The sequence below is a fragment of the Mobula birostris genome, chromosome 12 (assembly GCF_030028105.1).
Source record: "Mobula birostris isolate sMobBir1 chromosome 12, sMobBir1.hap1, whole genome shotgun sequence".
Classification (NCBI taxonomy): Eukaryota; Metazoa; Chordata; class Chondrichthyes; order Myliobatiformes; family Myliobatidae; genus Mobula; species Mobula birostris.
The window spans coordinates 112,523,560-112,543,463 of record NC_092381.1 but is presented as its reverse complement, the minus strand read 5'-3'; the positions used below and the strand labels follow the sequence as shown (position 1 = coordinate 112,543,463).

The 19,904-nt window shown below is 44.6% G+C and overlaps 1 protein-coding gene across 2 annotated transcripts in view; it reads left to right on the top strand.

The window, feature by feature from the left end:
• Positions 1-19,904, top strand: part of coq8b (coenzyme Q8B) — a 93,638-nt gene that overhangs the window by 8,680 nt on the left and 65,054 nt on the right. For both annotated transcript variants that reach the window (XM_072274502.1, XM_072274503.1), the window contains exons 3-6: positions 10,433-10,819; positions 15,071-15,137; positions 15,248-15,325; positions 18,083-18,205. In XM_072274502.1, coding sequence (XP_072130603.1) covers positions 10,433-10,819; positions 15,071-15,137; positions 15,248-15,325; positions 18,083-18,205 — 655 coding nt within the window. The remainder of the gene's footprint in view (positions 1-10,432; positions 10,820-15,070; positions 15,138-15,247; positions 15,326-18,082; positions 18,206-19,904) is intronic.

The window sequence follows — 19,904 nt, the reverse complement described above, 5'->3', positions numbered from 1 at the left end:
AACCTACAACTACTCGATGAGTAAAAAATAAACGTCGCTTGAGAGTTTCTTTGGAAGAGATGGTAGGGGACATAAAAGGCCTAACGATGATGATAATGCAGAGACAGCTGAGGCTGAGACTGCAAAAAAAAGAAAGTTTCTTCAACAGAAAATACGATGAGTCATACATAAAATATGGCTTTATTGCGACCGGTGATTCACACGCACCAAGCCCCCTGTGTGTGATATGTGGAGACAAGCTGTTTAATGAGGCAATGAAGCCCTCAAAACTGCTTCAGAACCTTGAGTCCAAGCACCCTGCACTTAAAGACAAACCCGCTGAGGTTTTTGAGTGGAAAAAATGTGAGCAAGCGGGTCAGAAGCAAGTGCTGAGAGCCACCACCTCCACAAATGCTGCTGCTCTGAGAGCATCGTACTTAGTGGCTAGCCGTATTGCAAAGGCTAAGAAGCCTTTCACTGTTGGTGAATTGACTGTGCCTGCTGCTAAGAATATGTGCCGTGAACTGTTGGGAGAAGCTGCAGCTAACAAGATGGCACAGGTTTCTCTTTCAGCTACCACAGTTTCAAGGAGAATCAATGACATAGCGGAGGACATCGAAGCACAGCTGTTGGAACGGCTTAACGAGTCTGGTTTCACCACCCGAGTCAGAGAGGTTGCTCCTGAATGCCAGTCTACAAACTGTGTCACACACAGGGAAACGCTGGCTAGCCGAAAAATGTCACCTGATCTTAACAGCATATTGAGTGAAGTTGTTGAAGTTATCAATCACATCAAAGCAAAAGCCCTCAACTCACGTCTGTTTGAGCAGATTTGTGAGGAAATGGATGCAGAGCACAAACGCCTTCTCTTACACACTGAAGTCAGGTGGCTATCAAGGGGGAGAGCCCTGGCCAGGGTTTTTGAGTTAAGAGAGCAGCTACAGAGATTTCTTTCAGGAATAAAGTTACCACTGGCAGCCCACTTCAGTGACAAGGAGTGGATAGCAAAACTCGCTTATCTGTGTGACATCTTCAACCCGCTCAATGAACTCAATTCGTCACTTCAGGGGAGAATGACAGCTGTCTTCAAATTGGCAGATAAAGTGTCTGCTTTCAAAGCCAAACTGGAACTGTGGGGATGGCGAGTGGGCAGGGGCATATTTGACATGTTCCCAACATTAGCTGGGATTTTGGGAGAGAATGAGGCTGCACCGTCCTTCTCACAGCTGTCGACCGAATTCGAGCGTTACTTCCCAACCACAAATGACCCAAGACGTGCAAAGGAATGGGTCTGTGACCTCTTTGTGAATGTCCCGGTGAATCATCCATGTCAGCGCGGGAAGAAGGTCAACTCCTTGAGCTTGCAAATGACGGTGGGCTGAAATGTATGTTTGACATAACATCTCTGCTGGCATTCTGGATCAAAGTCAAGGCTGAATATCCTGAGATAGCCACGAAAGCACTGAAAACTTTGCTTCCATTTCCAACATCATATCTCTGTGAAGCGGAGTTTTCTGCAATGAATACAATGAAAACTAAATTGCAGAATAGACTGGACATAAGGAACCCCCTTATGACTTGTAATTGACTTATCACTATATTCATGCAAGGAAAATATGCGCTGTGTGTTGTTAGATAAACCCTTTTAGAAACAAAATTGAGTTTATTAGCCACTGATAAGTGACTTATAGTTGACTTATCACCAATATTCCGGTCGTGATTAACACCACCCCGGCGCGCACCCCCCCCCCCCCCCCCCCCAGTCGGTCGGTCCGCCCGCAAGAATATTGTCAATATTAAACCGGTCCGCAGTGCAAAAAAGATTGGGGACCCCTGCACAACTGACTGAATCTTGTTCTTAGTTTGTGACCTGGATTATAATGGGTGAATCATAGTCACAGAGCACAGAAACAAGCTTCTTGTTCTACTGAGCCTGCAACAGTAGGTCATAGAACATCATAGCACTGTACAGGCCATTCGGCCCATAATGTTGTGCTGACATTTTACCATGCTCTAAAGATTAATCTAACCCTTCCCTCCTGACTTGATGCACAAGGGCGAGGGTTCCCAACCTGGGGTCCATGGCATAAAAACGATTGGGAATCCCTGCACCAGGGGAACTTTACAGCGGCCAGTCAACCTTCCAAATTGGAAGGTTGGAGCACCCACAGGAAACTGGAGCACCCACAGGAGTCCCACACGGTCACAGGGAGAATGTATAAATACCACACACATTACCAAAGCAGGATCACTGAGGCAAGGGCTCTGCAAATTGTACTGCCATCCCACTCAACGCCACTGTGTACATACAAAGTATGCACTTAAAAAACGCTTGGGGCTGCAATTGTTAAAAAGTCGTCTCAGTGTCCAGGAAACCATCTGCTAAGAGGCCAGCATGAATTTAAGATTAAAACTCTACCCAGCGGCAGTAAAGCAGAGGAAAAGACTTGATAGAAATAGAATGAGGTGGCAGATAAATGTGTGGAGCAGGGGGCAGAGATTCAGATTTCTGGATCCTTGGGACCTCTTCTGAAGTGGGTGTGATCTGTACAAAAGGGACAGATTGCACTTGAGTCCCAGGGGGTCCAACATCCTTGCAAGCAGGTTTTCCAGAGCTGTTGGGAGTGGTTTAGCCTAATATGGCAGGGGCATGGGAATCAGTATGATAGAGCGGATGATGAGCTAGCAGAATATGAATGTAAGGAAGGACAAGCTAATGATTGGGTACAAATGCAGACAGTTCAAGGAGTTAAATTGTACCACAGAGGCAAAATTCAAAAGGGGCGAAGAATGCAGGACTGAAGGTGCTGTATTTACATGCACATACTATTTGGAATAAGGTGGATGAACTCGTGGTGCAATTGGAGATTGGTTGGTATGATGTTGTGGGCATCACTGAGTCGTGGCTGAAAGAAGGTCATAGTTGGGAGCTTAACGACACAGAATATACTTTGTATCAAAAGGACAGGCTGGAAGGCATAGGCAGTGGAATCACATCTTTAGAAAGAAGTGATGAATGTCGAATCTTTGTGGGTGGAGTTAAGAAACTGCAAGGGTAAAAAAAAAACATTATGGGAATCATATATAGGCTCCAAATAGTAGCCAAGATGTGACGTTGAGATTGCAAAGGGAGCTGGAAAAAGTATGTAATAAGGGTAGTGTCACAATTTTAATAGGGGACTTCAATTTGCAAGGGGATTGGGAAAATCAAGTTGATGTCATGACAAGAGAGGGAATTTGTTGGATGCCTACAAGATGACTTTTTAAAGCAGCTTGTGCTTAAGTCTACTTGGGGAAAGGCTATCTTAGATTGGGTGTTGTGTAATAATCCAGGTTTTGTTAGGGAGCTTAAGGTAAAAGAACCTTTAGGAGGCAATGATCATAATATGATTGAATTCGTACTACAATTTGAGAGGGTGCAGCATAACTCACATGTATCAGTATCGTATTGGAATAAAGGGAATTACAGAGGCATGAGAGAGGAGCTTGCCCAGATGAATTGGAGGAGGATACTGGCGGGGATGACGGCAGAGCAGAAGTGGCTGAAGTTTCTGGGAACAGTTCACAAGGCACAGGATAGGTATGTCCCACAGAAGAAATTGTTCTCAAATGGCAAGGGTAGGCAACTGTGGCTGACGGGAAGTTATTGAATGCATAAAAGCCAAGGAAAGGGCATATAAGGTAGTAAAAGTGAGTGGGAAGTTGGATGATTGGAAAATCATCCAACAAAAGGCAACTAAAAAAGCCATAAGAAGGGAAAAGATGAAATATGAGGGCAAACTAGCCAATAATATAAAGCAGGACATTAAAAGTTTTGTTCAATTTTACAAGGATTAAAGGGAGGTGAGAGTTGATATTGGACCACTAATACTGGTGAGGTAGCAATGGGGGCCAGAGAAATGGCGGAAGAACTTAATGGGTATCTTGCATCAGTCTTCACTGTGGAAGACACTAGCAAACAGTGTGTCTGAGGTTCGTGAGTGTCAGGGAGCAGGAGATAGTAGATGCATTGGGTATGATCTTTCAAGAATCAAATAGATTCTGGCATGTTTCCGGAGGACTGGAAAATTTCAAGTGTCACTCTACTCTTTAAGAAGGGAGTAAGGCAAAAGAAATGAAAGTAGCCTAACCTCAGTGGTTAGGAAAGTGTTGGAGCCTACTATTAAGGATGAGGTTTCAGTGTACTTGGAGACTAATGATAAAATTAGTCAAAGTCAGCATAGTTTCTGTAAAGGGATATCTCGCCTGACAAGTCTGTTAAGAGTTCTTCGAGGAAGTAACAAACAGGGGGACAAAGGAGAGGCAGTGGATGTCATTTACTTGGATTTTCAGAAGGCATTTGATAAGGTGCCACACATGAGACAGTCCCATGGCTTTACAGGAAAGATACTGGCATGGATAGAGGAATGACTGACAGGCAGAAAGCACCCAGTGGGAATAAAGGGGGCCTTCACTGGTTGGCTGCCAGTGACCAGTGGTGTTCCTCAGGGGACAGTATTGGGACCGCTATTTTTTACATTGTTTGTCATTTATTTGGATAATGGAATTGATGGCTTTGTGGCAAAGTTTGCAGATGATACGAAGATAGGTGGAGGGGTAGGTAGTGCCGAGGAAGCAATATGATTGCAGCAGGACTTAGACAAATTGGAAGAATGGGCAAAAAAGTGGCAGATGGAATACAGTGCTAGGAAATGTATGATAATGCATTTTGGTAAAAGGAACAATAGTGCAGTCTATTATCTAAATGGGGAAAAATTCAAATATCAGAGGTGCAAAGGGACTTAGAAGTCCTCGTGCAAGACTCCAGAAGGTTAACTTACAGGTGAGTCTGTGGTAAAGAAGGCAAATGCAGTGCTGGCATTTATTTCAAGGGGAATATAATATAAAAACAAGGAGATAATGCTGAGGCTTTATAAGACACTAGTCAGGCTGCACTTGGAGTATTGTCAACAGTTCTGGGCCCCATATCTCAGAAAGGACGTGTAGTCATTGGAGAGAGTCCAGAAGAGGTTCATGAGGATAACTCCAGGAATGAAGGGGTTAACATATGACGAGTGTTTGGCAGTTTTGGACCTGAAGTCAGTGTAATTTAGAGGAGAGAGTGAGTGTGTGTGTGTGTGTGTGTGAAATCTCATTGAAGCACTACTGAATGTTGAAAGGACTAGATAAGGTGGATTGGAGAGGATGTTTCCTATGGTGGGGATATCCAGAATTCAAGGGCACAGCCTCAAAATTGAGGGGCAACCCTTTAGAACTGAGGTAAGGAGGAATTTTTTTTAACCAGAGTGTAGTGAATCTCTGGAATGCTCTGCCACAGACAGCTGTGGCAGCCAAGACCGTGGGTATATTTAAAGCGAAAATTGATAGTTTCCTGATAGGTCAGGATATCAAAAGTTTTGGTGAAGAGGCAGGTGTATGGGATTGAGTGGGATCCGGAACCAGCCGTGATGGAATGGCAGAGCAGACTGGGTGGGCTGAATGGCCTAATTCTGCTCCCATGTCTTGTGGTCTTATGGATTTGGTGTCTCTGAGCTGCGTAAATGCATGGCTATGCTGAAATGGCCCCACGCATAAATCCTTTGTTGCTGCGCAGCTGGAATTGGAAACAGCCTGAAAAAGCTTATGAAATATGAAAAATTTTCTTTATTATACTGTATTTCATTTTACCCTTCAATTAATAGATAAAAACAAAACTATATGATTTTTCAGTTTTCATTCTAAATATTCATTGTAAGGATATTACAAACAAAAAACATTTAAAGTACTGCACAGTTTTCAGGCCGTGTAAAAGTTTACTGTTCAGAGCAATGGTTGGTTTGCACAGCTGTAAAATAAATTCGAGCGAATGTTGCTGGCGCGTATCCTAGTATTCCAACTATAGGAAAATACAGGCCACACCTGCATTACGGCCTTTCATAGAACTATATGGCACAGACAGTACAGGCCCTTTGACCCACAAAGTGCTGTCAGCCTTTTAACCTACTCTAAGATCAATCTAACCCTTTCCTCCTACAAAGCCCTTCATTTTTCTTTCATCCACGTGCCTATCTAAGAGTCTTTTAAAGGTCTCTAATGTATCTGCCTCTTCCACCACTCCATACACCCACATTCTTTGCAGATAAAAAAAATTATTTTTGGGGACATCTCTCCCCAATACTTTCCTCCAATCACCTTAAAATCATGCCCACTCGTATTAGCCATTTCTGCCCTGGCAAAAAAGGCACCGGTTATTCATTTGTCTCTGGAATCCACATGGAGGGGAGGAGAAGATGATGGCGTGACGCAGCGTGGGCGGCCGCTCCGAATTGATATCATATTTGTTAAATAGGGGCCATGCACAGTCCTGATTTGATGGAGGCGGACGTGAGAAGCACGGACAAACATCTGGAGAAACTTCTGAAATGCCTGCTTCGCTGCCGCTGCCACTGTGCAATCAAGAATCTCCAGAGGGGAAGGCCCCAAATCCTCAGCTTTGCCTATTGCCTGTTGCCAGGGCCGGGGTCGAAGCGCTCGGCAGAGATGGTGCTCTGTGTCAGAGGCTCGAAGTTCGGACGGACTCAGAGTCGGACTGTGGTCGGGTGCTTCTGGGATGCTGCATCGGCAAGTTCGCGGTGCTGGAAGCTCATGGTAGGGAGAGTTTCTCCCTTCAACCATCTGCGTAAGATGATGGGACCTTCGAGAGACTTTGAGACTTTTCTTTTACCGTGCCCATGGTCTGTTCTTCATCAAATTACGGTATTTGCTTTGCACTGTTGAAACTATATGTTATAATTATGTGGGTTTTGTTAGTTTTTTTTTAGTCTTGGTTTGTCTTGTGTTTCTGTGATACCATTCTGGAGGAACAAATTGTATCATTTCTTAATGCGTGCATTACTAAATGACAATAAAAGCAGACTGTGTGTCCTCATAATCTAATCTAATCTAATCTAATCTCATCATCTGGTACACCTTGTATCAAGTCACCTCTCATCCTCCTTCACTCCAAAAAGAAAAGCCATCACTTGCTCAGCGTATCCCCAGCAAGGGAAATTCTCCCTTGCAGAAATCACATAATCACCTAAGAATCTGAGGTGGTGGAATGAATCTCCTCCAATGGAATTCATATGTGGATGTGAAACTTTTTTTTAAACTGTTAACCACGAGAAATTCTGCAGATGCTGGAAATCCACAGCAACACATGCACAAAATTCTGGTGGTCAGGCAGCCTCTATGGAAATGAATAAACAGTTGATGTTTGGGGATGAGACCCTTCATCAGGACTGGAAAGGAAGATGCCAGAATAAAAAGGTAGGAAGAGGGCAAGGAGGCTAGCTGGAAGTTGATAGGTGAAGCCAGGTGGGTGGGAAAGATAAAGGGCTGGAGAGGAAGGAATCTGATAGGAGAGGAGAGTGGACCGTAGGAGAAAGAGAAGGAGGAGGGCACTCAGAACGAAGTGAGAAGAGGTAAATGGCCAGAGTGGGGAATAGAAGAAGAGGGGAGGGGGAGGGAGTTTTTTTTTTACCGGAAGGAGAAATCAATATTCATGCCATCATCTTGGAGGCTACCCAGACAGAATATAAGTTGTTGCTTCACTACCCTGAGGATGGCCTCATCCTGGCACAAGAGGAGGCCATGGACTGGCAGGTTGGAATGGGAATGGGTATCTGAAGTGAAATGTTTGGCCTCTGGGAAGTTCTACTTTTGGTGGGTGGAGCAGAGGTGCTGGACAAAATGGTCCCCCAGTTTACGACTGGTCTCACCAGTGTAGAGGAGCACCAGACACAGCAGACAACCCCAGCAGATCTGCAGGTGAAGTGTTGCCTCACCTGAAAGGACTGTTTGGGGGCCCTGAATGGAGGTGAGGGAGGAGGTGAATGGGCAGGTGTGGCACTTATGCTGCTTGCAGGGGATAAGTGCCAAGAGGGAGATTAGCGTAGAGGTTTGAATGGACAAGGGAATTGTGGAGGGAGCAATTCCTTGTGGAGAGTGGAGAGAGTGGAGCGGTAAAGATATGTTTAGTGGTAGGATCCCTTTGGAGATGGTGGAAGCTGTGGAGGATAATGTGTTGTGATACATGGAGATGATAAGACCACATTACAGAAAATCATGATAGGACTGTTTACTAGGAATGGAACTCCACTCCCATAATTCAGGGCTTGTCTATATCTTGTAAATTATCCTGACCTGGAGGGTACTGAGGTGGGTAAACATGCCACTGCGCATGTCCACCCACCCAGGCATTCTGTCAGAGAGCACTGAGTGAGAATGTGCCCTCAGTGGCCACTTTATGCCTGTGGTCAGGTGGTACATTTGCTATATTGAAGAGGCATTTGAATAGCTACATGAAGTGGAGGGGTTATGGGCTGAATGCAGACAACTGGAACTAGCAAAGGGGATGCTGTGGTCAGCATGGGCCAGTTGGGCCGAAGGGCCTGTTTCTATGCTGGATTACTCTACGTACACTTTATGTACAGTATGTGTGTACACCTGCTTGGTAATAATCTAATCAGCCAATCATATGGCAGCAACTTTTTTATACATAAAAATCATGCAGACACGGTCAAAAGATTCAGTTGGTGTTCAGACCAAATGTCACTATAGGGAAGAAATGTGATCTAAGTGACTTTGCCTGTGGAATGATTGTTAGTGCTAGATGGGGTGGTTTGAGTATCTCAGGAACTGCTGATCTCCTGGGATTTTCATGCATAATAGTCTCTAGCTCTTGAAGAGAATGGTGTGAAAATCAAAAAAAAATCATCCAGTGAGTGGCAGTTCTGTGGGTGAAAGTGCCTTACTAATGAGAGAGGTCAGATGAGAATGGCTGGACTGGTTCAAGCCAACAGGAAGGTGATAGTAACTCAAATAACCACACGTTACAACAGTGGTGTGCTGAAGAGTATCTTTAAATGCACAACATGTTGAACCTTGAAGTGGATGGGCTACAGCAGTAGAAGACCAGGTTCCACTCCTGTACCTTATAAATTAGCCACTGAGTATATACTGAAACATGTATTTTTATGCAGATGCTGCTGGGCTAGAGAGCTGAAGATATTAGCCATGCAAGAGAATGGGTGGTGGCCGAGCTTATAAGTTTGTGGACACTCTTAGCCTTTCCCCAGGGTTGGGGAGTCCAAAGCTGGAGGACATGAATAGAATAGAACTTTGTTGCCATTTCTCAGTACAACGAGATTGTGGTGCTCCAATCCGTGCAAAACAGATATTTACAATGCATGTGCGACGGTTTAATAAAAAAGTCCATTTACATGCAACAAATGACTTTGATAGTCCATAACACTGGAAGGCCATGGGCAAGCCGTGAAGTAGCATTATTCAGCTGCACAACAGCTCTCAGCACACCATTGGCATCGAGAGTTGTAAGATAAGAGGGGAGAGATTTGAAAGAGGTCAGAGAGCTAACTTCTTTACACAGCGTAAATGAGCTGCCAGAGGAAGTGGTCAGGTGGTACATTTGCTATATTGAAGAGGCATTTGAATAGCTACATGGAGTGGAGGGGTTATGGGCTGAATGCAGGCAACTGGAACTAGCAAGGAGGATGCTGTGGTCAGCATGGGCCAGTTGGGCTGAAGGGCCTGTTTCTATGCTGGATTACTCTATGAAACATTATACCAGGGGTTCCCAATACTGTTTATGCCATGGACCCCTACCATTAACTGAGGGGTCTGTGGACCCAGGTTGGGAACACCTGCCTTACACAAATCGCTGGAGGAACTTAGCCAATCAGGCAGCAACTGTGGGGGGGGGGGGGTGGAATGGACCATTGATTTTTTGGGTCATCTTGACTGAAAGATAGAGTAGAGGTAGCCAGCCATTTGTATTAAGTCAAATCAGCGAGGATTGTGCTGGGCAGCACGCGAGTGTCTCTGTGCATCCAATATCAACATAGCATGCCCACGTTTGTCTTTGGAATGTGGGAGGAAACTGGAGCACCCAGTGACCCAGGCTCAGTCGTGACCTCCAGCGCCGTCTATGTGGAGTTTACACGCTCTCCCTGTGGATTTCTGCGTGCTCGGTTTCCTTCTATATCCCAATGATGAGCAGGGTTGATGGGCTAATCAGCCAGTGTAAATTGTCCCCAGTGTGCGTCTGAGGGGCAGAATCTGGGGAAGGAGAGGTTATTTATCTATATTTATTTATTTGGAGTTACAGCGCAGAACAGGCCCTTTAGTTATTTATTTATTAAGGTGCAAGAGGCCCTTGGAGCCGTGTCACCCAGCAACCCATGTGGTTACAGGGAGAACATACAAAATCGTTACAGCCCTTTGCGGGAATTGAACTCCACTCTTACAGCTGGCACTGTAAGGGGTTGTCCTAATCGCTGACCTACCATGCTGTGAAGCAAGAGTTGGTAGGTGATATTCTGAAACTGAATTGCATACTTAGGTCCCATTGGGCCTGGTAGCTAGTCTTTTCATCTGCCTTTTGTCATGTGTCATGTTGTTAATTAACTTGCAGAGGGGTGTCCGAGAATTTGAAGAAGAAACAGCTTCTTATGAGGCAGAAGATGATGCTTCGCTGTGGAACTTTGCGTCGGAAATGGCTCCTGAGTACTCTGCCGGCGATAGAACAGGAGGGCACCACGGATCGCCAGACTCTTCGCAGGGTGGGAGTCCGTCTGGCGCTGGAGCTGCACAGAAACAGGATGTTGCCCCTCCAGCAGGCAGGGGTTTTGCAAGAGGTGGCAAGGATTTCGCAGGGCCAACTAGCCCTGGTGTGGGGCAGACGAGGTCGTTCCATGACAAGACCTCGGTGAGGGGCCTGACACCTGAAGACATTGCCCAAGCCAGAGACACCAAACAAAGCAGAGAGAAATTGACTCAGCACAGAACACCGAAGCAAACGGTAAGGTCTCTGTAAGTTGTTTATGTTACATGGAAACATACAGTGAAGTGCTTCATTTTTGTGTCAGCAACCAACACAGTCCAAGGTTAGTGCTGGCGGTAGTCCACAAGTGTCAGCATGCTTCCGGTACCAACAGAGCACGCCCACAACTCACTATACCCAATCTGTATGTCTTTGGGATGTGTTCTCTCATCTTCGGAGGTCAATTTTCCTTTAGTGAAAAGACTTGCTCTAATTTTTGGTGCTGGACTCATCACCAGCCAAGGAGAGATCAAGACAAATTGTCAGCTCTGTTTGTACCCTCAACACAGGTGCACCAGAAGGCTGTATTCCAAGTTCAAAGTAAATTTTATATCAAAGTACATATATGTCACCTCATACATCCCTGAGATTCACTTTTCTTGTGGGCAAACTCAATAACTGTAGAAATGTACCTATAACAGGAGCAATGAATATCTGCCCTTCTGAGGAGTTCAAACAGCGTGCAAAAGATGACAAAATGTGCAAATACAAAAATAAATAATAATAAATAATTAAGCAATAAATATGAGAGTGAGATGAAGAGTCCTTGAAAGAGAGTCCTTGAAAGTGAGTCCATAAGTTGTGGGTACATTTCAATGATGGGGTAAGTGAAGTTATTCCCTTTGGTTCAAGAGCCTGATGGTTGAGGGGTAATAATTGCTCCTGAACCTGGTGATGTGGGTCCTGAGGCTCCTGTACCTTTTTTCCTGATGGCAGCAGCAAGAAGAGAGCATGTCCTGCGGGGTTGGGGGTGTCTCTGATGATGGATGCTGCTTTCCTATGACAGAGTTTCATTTAGATGTGCTCCATGGTGGGGAGGGTTTTAACCATGATGGATTGGTCTGAATCCACTACTTTTTGTAGAGTTTTCCATTCAAAGGCGTTGGTGTTTTCATACCAGGCTGTGATGCAGCCAGTTAATACACTCTCCACTACACGTTTATTGAAGTTTGTCAAAGTTTTAGATATCAGGCCAAATCTTTGCAAACTTCTCAGGAAGTAGAGGCACTGTCATGCTTTCTTTGTAGTTGCATTTGTGTGCTGGCCCAGAACAGGTCCTCTGAAATTCCTCTGAGGAATTTAAAGTTGCTGTCTCTCTCCACCTCTGATCCTCCAATGTGGACTGGCTCATGAACCTCTGGTTTCCTTCTCCTGAAGTCTATAATCAGCTCCTTGGTCTTGCTGACATTGAGTGAGAGGTTGTTGTCATGACACCACTCAGCCTTTTGCCACTCAGATTTTCAAACTCCCTCCTATGTGCTGATTCATCTGCACCTTTGATTCGGTCCATGACAGGGTGTCATCAGCAAACGTGAATATGGCATTGGACACACGGTCATAAGTGTAAAGCAAGCGTGCTTAACCCCCTGCCCTAGTTATGACTGTGAGGCTAAGCGCAGCTTCAATCACATTTAACTTTCCTGATGATGCTAATGTTGTAGACCGAAGCAAAGATGATGGAATAAGCATATAAGAGGGAGGTTGAAAATCTGCCTGAGTGGTTCCACGATAACAACATCTCACTCAACATCAGCAAGACCAAGGAGCTGATAAGTGAATTCAGGAGGAGGAAATCAGAGGTCCATGAACCAGTCCTCATCGGGGGATCAGAGGTGGAGACAGTCAGCAACACACAGAAAATGCTGGCGGAACTCAGCAGGTCAGGCGTCATCTGTGGAGGGAAATAAACAGTCGTGTTTTGGGCCAAGACCCTCCTCCAGGACCAGAAATGAAGGGGGAAGATGCCAGAATAAGAAGGTGGGGGGAAGGGAAAGCGAATAGCTGGAAGGTGGTGGGTGAAACCAGGTGGGTGGGAAAGGTCAAGAGCTAGAGAGGAAGGAATCTGATACGAGAGTGGACCGTTGGAGAAAGGGAAGGGGGGGGACCCATGGGGAGGTGATAGGCAGGTGAAAAGAGATGTTATCATTTCAGAGGACCTGTCATGGGTTCAGCACACAAATGCTATTCTGGAGAAAGCATGGCAGCACCTCTACTTCGTTTGGAGTTTGTGAAGATTCGGTGCGACATCTAAAACTTTGACAAACTCCTATAGATGTGTAATGGAGTGTATATTGACAGGTGTTAGAATTCTGGTAAATTTGATCGTCTCAAAATCCTGTATTTCCACAAGCAAGGGCTGCTCAGACAAAATGTCTGCTTCTCCCCGGGGGTGAAGGGCTTGCGAATCAGGATCATGGGCTGGCTCAGGTCGTCAGGATTCTCGACCTGATGATATCTGACCTCAGTAGTTGCCATCCCAACAGATTTTCCTGGGGATAATCTATCCCTCAAATATTTCCCAAAATATACAGAGGCCTCCATAGGTCAGGGTTGACCATGGATATTGCGTCCTAGCTATCTAGATATGTAAGCCAAGGCAGTACGATATGGAGAGTGAGCTGCTGCCCATGTAACCAGCTCCCCCTATCCATTCATCTGATGAACCCAAATGAATGGCATGGACTGGTACAGTTTGGCACCAGCAGCATTGCAGGAGTTGCCAGTCAGTGTTGAACTCAATGTAAGGCTGTCTTAGGGACTCCCCTTGTGGTTTCCTCCTGAAGCCTTCCCTATGAGTGGTTATAGCTGAAAGGCAATGGAGGTTTGAAGTCAGAGTTTTCCTTCTCCTAGATGAGCTACCAACCACGGCTGACAGGCCTCATCTGTCCAAAGTGACTGGTTTTAAGGCACCAGTAATCTGCCTTTGCCCCTTCTCCTATCAGTAGAAACGGTTCCGCCAGACTTAGTAGCTAAGCCACACGTGAAGGCCGGGAGCTGGACTTGGTTGTGTCAGAGGCTATTTGAGGCGCACGCCACTGGGAGCATTTAATAGGTAGTGGGAGCTTGTTGCCATTACCACCCCCGGCTATAACAACCTTAAGGAACCAAAATACAAAGAATGGATACAAAATGAAACAGTACATACTTAAAACCACAGAATATGTACTCTGCAATCTTCCACTTCTGTGCTGCTGAACTCATGCCTGTTGTATTCCCTTGCATTTAAAATGGTTGTTACCAAGGTTTCAGACTTGCTCTGAAACACGTAGAAGTACTTAGAAGTCCCAACAAGGGAGTGTGTTGTTCTCAGGGAATGAGACAGGGCAGCTGTCAGATGTTTATGCAGGGAACACTTTGCATCTAGTGATCATAATGCCTTCAGTCTGAAGGTAATATAGAAAAGGATAGGTCTGGTCTGCGGGCTGACATTCTGAATTGGAGAAAGACCAATTTTGATGGTTTCAGAAAGGATCTGACAAGTGTGGACTGGGACAGGCTGTTTTCTGGCAAAGGTGTACTTGGTAAGTGGTAGGTCTTCAAAAGTGAAATTTTGAGAGTTCAAAGCTTGAATGTGCCTGTCAGAATAAAAGGTAAAGATAACAGGTTTAGGGAACCTTGGTTTTCAAGAGAGGTCAAAGCCCTGCTTAAGAAGAAAAAAAGAGGTGCATAGCAGGCATAGGCTGGTGGGAACAAATGAAGTACTTGAGTACACTTAAGGAATAAATCAGGAGAGCTAAATGAGGGCGTGAGGTTGCTTTAGCAGACAGGTGACGGAGAATCCAAAGGGATTCTACAGGAATGGTAATGGCGCTGAGGAGTGCGGTAGAACAAAGTGGTTTGGGAAATCTGGTCCATAATCCATGGAAAGTAGCAGAGCAGGTAGATAGGGTCATAAAGAAAGCTTTTGGCACATTGGCCTTCATAAATCAAAGTTATGAGTACAGGAGATGGAATGTTATGTTGAAGTTGTGTAAAAGGTTGGTGAGGCCTAATTTGGAGTATTGTGTGCAGTTTTGGTCACCTACCTACTGGAAAGATGTAAATAATGTTGAAAGAGTCCAGAGAAAATTTACAAAGATGTTGCCGGGTCTGGAGGAACTGAATTATAAGGAAAGATGGAATAGGTTAGGACTTTATTCCTTGGTACATAGAAGATTGAGGGGAGATTTGATAGAGGCATACAACACTAATGAGGGGTATAGATAAGGTAAATACAGGCAGCCTTTTTTCTACTGAGGATGTGTGGGACTACAACTAGAGGTTATGGGTTAAGGATGAAAGATGAAGGGGAACATGAGGGGAAACTCCTATGTCTTATGGTCTACAAATGTTTTGAAAATTTTGACTGCCTTAGCACCACCAGGAGATGAAAAGGTCTGACTAAAAGATTAGTGTCCAGTGTGTTTGGACTTTTCACTGATTCCTTATCTTCCATTGACTTTTGCCTAGCTAAGCGACCGAGCTCGGGAAAGAAAAGTTCCTTCTTCACGAATCAGTCGACTGGCCAACTTTGGAGGTAAGCAATGAATGTGACCTTAGAACACAAGAATATTTTGGCAGCGGATTCCTCTGTTTCTGTTTTGTGGAGGTGTGCACTGAGATACATCTCTCTGCTTTTGTTGACAGGTTTGGCAGTAAGTTTGAGCATCAGTGCCTTAGCAGAAGTAGCCAAAAACTCATTGAATGGGAGACAGACATCGAACGGTGAGCTCTTGCTTCAGAGCTAGAAGTCCAGATAGATTTTATCATAGCATCTCATTGTTATTGTTAAATCTGCGGTAGCAGTACGATGCAATATATGATAAATATAGGAAAAATCTGTAAATTGAAGTGTATATATGCATGTATTAAATAGTTAAATAAGTAATGCAAAAATAGAAAATAAAAGTAGTGTTTATGGGTTCAATGTCCATTCAGAAATTGGATGACAGAGGGGAAGAAGCTGTTCCTGAATCATTGAGTTTGTGCCTTCAGGCTCCTGTACTTCCTCCCTGTTGGTAGCAATGAGGAGAGGGCATGTCCTGGGTGATGGGGGTCCTCCATGATGGATGCTGCCTTTCTGAGGCACTGTTCGAATGACAATAAATAATCTTGAATCCTGAATTCAGTGCCGAGTGAGGTCAAGATTAAAATGAGGTTTAATATCACTCACATATGTTGTGAAATTTAATTTTTTGCAGCAGCAGTACATTAAAAAACTATAAACTACAGTATGAAAAATGCATAAAAAGTATTGAAATCATTTCAATTTCACTCTCGGCCACTTCTGATATCTCCAAGCCTGAACGCTTGAAAGCACACTGAGCAAAACAGTTCTGAATTGTCTGCTTATTTCTTGCCAACTATCAGTGACAAAAAAATATACAGAATGAAATTAGATTAGTGAGGTAGTGGTCATGGGCTGGTTCATTGTCCGTTCAGAAATCTGATGGTGGAGGGGAAGAAGCTGTTTCTAAAGCATTGAAGAGTTAAAGGGCCATTAAAACAAAAACATCACTCTATCTTATAAATTTCTTCCCCCCAGGCAGTTAATCTGATCAACCATTCTAGCTTCTCCCCCACCACCCCTCCTATCCACTGCATTGTAAACACTTTAAACCACTTTAAGCTGCTCTTTGCATTTTATTCCATATTTGCACTTTAACTTTAGTTTTTATATAATTATAATTGTTGAATTTTGTTTTTGCATGTTGTGCCCTGGACCAAATACCATAGCAAATTCCTAATACATGTAAGTGAGTTAATCCTTGATATTGGGCAAATGTTTGGGGGTCCTTGGAAAAGTAATGGATGTTGTGGATGAAGAGGGGATGTTGGAAAGCATTTGGAAGATTTGAGTGTTATGGGGAATTGGCACAGAAGAAGTGTTGAGGTCAATAAAAACCAGCCATGATTGAGTGGATGAAGCAGGGTTGAGGGGCCAATTGGCCTTTCCCTGTTTCTTTCGGCCTGGTATGGAAACACCAATGCCCTTGAACAGAAAATGCTCGAAAATGTAGTGGATATGTTTCAGCCCATCCCCACCATGGAGCACATCGACACAAAGGGAGCACTGTTGCAGGAAAGCAGCATCCATGGTCAGGGATCCCTCGACTATGTTTTCTTCTCACTGCTGTGGTCAGGAAGAAGGTACAGGATCCTTAGGGCTGTCACCACCAGGTTCAGGAACAGTTATTACCCCTCACCTATCAGGCTGTTGAAACAATGTGGATAACTTCATTCACCCCATCACTGACCTGTTCCTACAACCAATGGTCTCACTTTCAAGGACTCTTCATCTCATGTTCTCGATATTTATTGCTTATTTATTAAGAACTATTTTTTCCTTTTTTTTTCATTTGTATTTGCCAGTTTGTTGTCTTGTTCACATTGGTTGTTTATCCGTCCTGTTGGGTTTTTCATTAATTCTATTATGCTTTTTGGATTTACTGAGTATGCTTGCAAGAAAATGAATCCAGGGTTGTACAAGGTAACATATATGTACTTTGATAATAAATTTTTGGGCTGATGGAGCAATCTGGGGCTTTGCTGTCTCCGAGTGAGTTTGGTGAGGTTTTGTGCGAAGTGTGTGGCCTAGAGGTCAAGAAGCCTGGAGATGGGGCATAATCCCACAATCGACTCTATTTCTTGTTGATCTTACCAATTAAAGAATCGAGGAAGATGGAAATCAACAAGGACGAGAGTGGAAGGCAAGCGGGTGTTCAGCACCATGTAATGGGTCTCTCTCGCTCCCGTCCACTGCTCCAGAGGAAGGTGCTTGCATTTGACTGGTCTCTCTCTCTCCCTCCCTCACTCAATGGTGCCAGGGTCTTGGGCGAGCTTTAATTGACACAGTTTGTGGTTTGGACTCTAGTTCATATCATGGTTTCTGGTCACTCCTTTTCTTTTGTTCCTGTATTGTGTAATTTTTTTGCTTGGGTCGGACTAGCGCTGTGGCCTGCAGATAGCGAGCGACAGTGCTGGATTGAACTGAACTGATCTGAATATACCTGAATTCTTTCGAAGACTTTATGATTTGGTGTTTTGTATTCTGTGTCTTTCACTCTTTTCCTGCCATTTGTGCGATTTGTTCTTTTTTATTGCGCATTATTGGGCTTTTGATGCTTTTCTTTGAATGGGTTTGTTCCATGGTGTTTCTTTGTTTCATGGCTGTCTGTAGGAAGACGAGTATCAGGGTTGTATACTGATTACATACTTCGATAATAAGCATACTGCGTATCTTTGAAATTTACTTGAACTTTATGATCTTATGCTGAGTTTTCTGAACATTTTCTGTTTTCATTTTAGATTTCCAGCTGATATTTTGTTTTATAAATTAGTGAATCAAATAAGCAGCTTTATTTTCTCTGCTGTAATGAATTGTGAATTCACTCATGCAGTGTTGGCAGAGGTTCTATTGGCCTGAATTTGTAGCTTGCTTCTGTGCCTCACTAATCCTCTGTTATCCTTGTGTCGGCACAGGTAATAAGGCGCTCCTTGACTCCAACCCCTTCCTCTCAGAGGCTAATGCAGAACGAATCGTTGACACCTTGTGCAAGGTGCGAGGAGCCGCACTGAAGATTGGACAGATGCTGAGCATCCAGGGTACATTTTTACTGGGCACACACCCCTTTCAACCTTGTTGTCACTTTCTTTCTGACCAGCTGTTTCCCTTTAGTGGCACACCAGGGTACCCGATCCCTTCCCCATTCCCCATTACTGGTAAAGTTGGCGTTTATATATTCGTTTATATAGATATAGCACGGTATCAGGCCCTTCCAGACCAATGAGCCCATTCCACCAATTACAGCCCAGTGATCAATTAACTAACCAACTTTGGACTGTGGGAGGAAACTGGAGCACCTGGAGGAAACCCATGTGGTCATGGGAGAACATACAAACTCCATACAGACATTGATAGGAATTGAACCCAGGTCACCAGCACTGTAATTGCGTTAAGCAAACCGCTAAGCTATTGTGTAGCTTCTGTGACCCTGATTCTCAGCTAGCTCAACTACAAGGATGTTGCTGGGACTGGAGGACCTGAGTTACAAGGAAAGATTCAATTAGTTAGGACTTTATTCCTTGGAACGTAGAACACTGAAGTGAGATTTGATAGAGGTATTCAAAATTATGAGGCATATAGATAGGATAAATGTAGGCACTGAGGTTGTGCGGGACTACAACCAGAGGTCGTGGGTTAAGGGTAAAGGTGAAAGTCTTAAGGGGAACATGAGGGGAAACGTCTTCACTCAGAGGGTGGAGAGAGTGTGGAACGAGCTGCCAGGACAAGTGGTGAATGCGAGCTCGATTTCAATGTTTAAGAGCAGTTTGGGTGGGTACATGGATGGGAGAGGTATGGAGGGCTACGGTCTGGGGTGTAGGTTGATGGGACAAGGCAGTCTAAATTGTTCAGCATGGAGTAGATGGAACAAAGGGCCTGTTTATGTGCTGTACTTCTCTGTGACTCTATCTGCTCAATTCAAGGGCATTTAGGGTGGGTAATAATAGACAGCATTGCCAGTGGCATTGGCATCATGTGAACAAGCACTCTGAATAAATAGAATAACACCACCAGTTGGGAGGAGTGTTTGATGTCTCTGGGCCTGTACTCACTGGACTTTGGAGAATGAGGCGACCGGAGGGGGAAAGAGGCTATTGAAGGGCCTGGATAGAATGGGTGTGGAGAGGCTCTTTCCAGTAGTGGGAGAGTCTAGGTCTAGAGGGCACAGTCTCAGAATAGAAGGGCATCCCTTTAGAACAGAGATGAGGACGAATTTCTTTAGCCAGAGTGTGGTGAATCTATTTATTGAGATCTGGACCTTCGAGCCATGTCACCCAGCGATCCTCTGATTGAATCCTAGCCTAATTTCTGTAGCCAGAGAGTTGTGAATTTGTGGAATTTGTTACCTCAGCCAGCTGTGGAGGCCAGGTCATTGGGTGTATTTAAAGCAGAAATTAATGGGTTCTTGATTGGACATGGCATCAAAGGTTACAGGGAGAAGGCTGGGGAGTGGGGTTGAGGAGGGGGAGAAAAGGATTAGCCATGACTGAATGCCAGAGCAGACTCGATGGGGCCAAATGGCCTAATTCTGCTCCAATGTCTTATGGTTTTATGGTCTAATCACGGGACAATTTACAATATCCAATTAACCTCCCAACTGGCACGCCTTTGGACTGTGGGAGGAAACTGGAGCGCCCGGAGGAAACCCACGCGGTCACAGTGAGAATGTACAAACTCATTACAGACAGCGGCAGAAATTGAACTGGGGTCGCCTCATTACCACAGGCGGTTGTGGAGGCC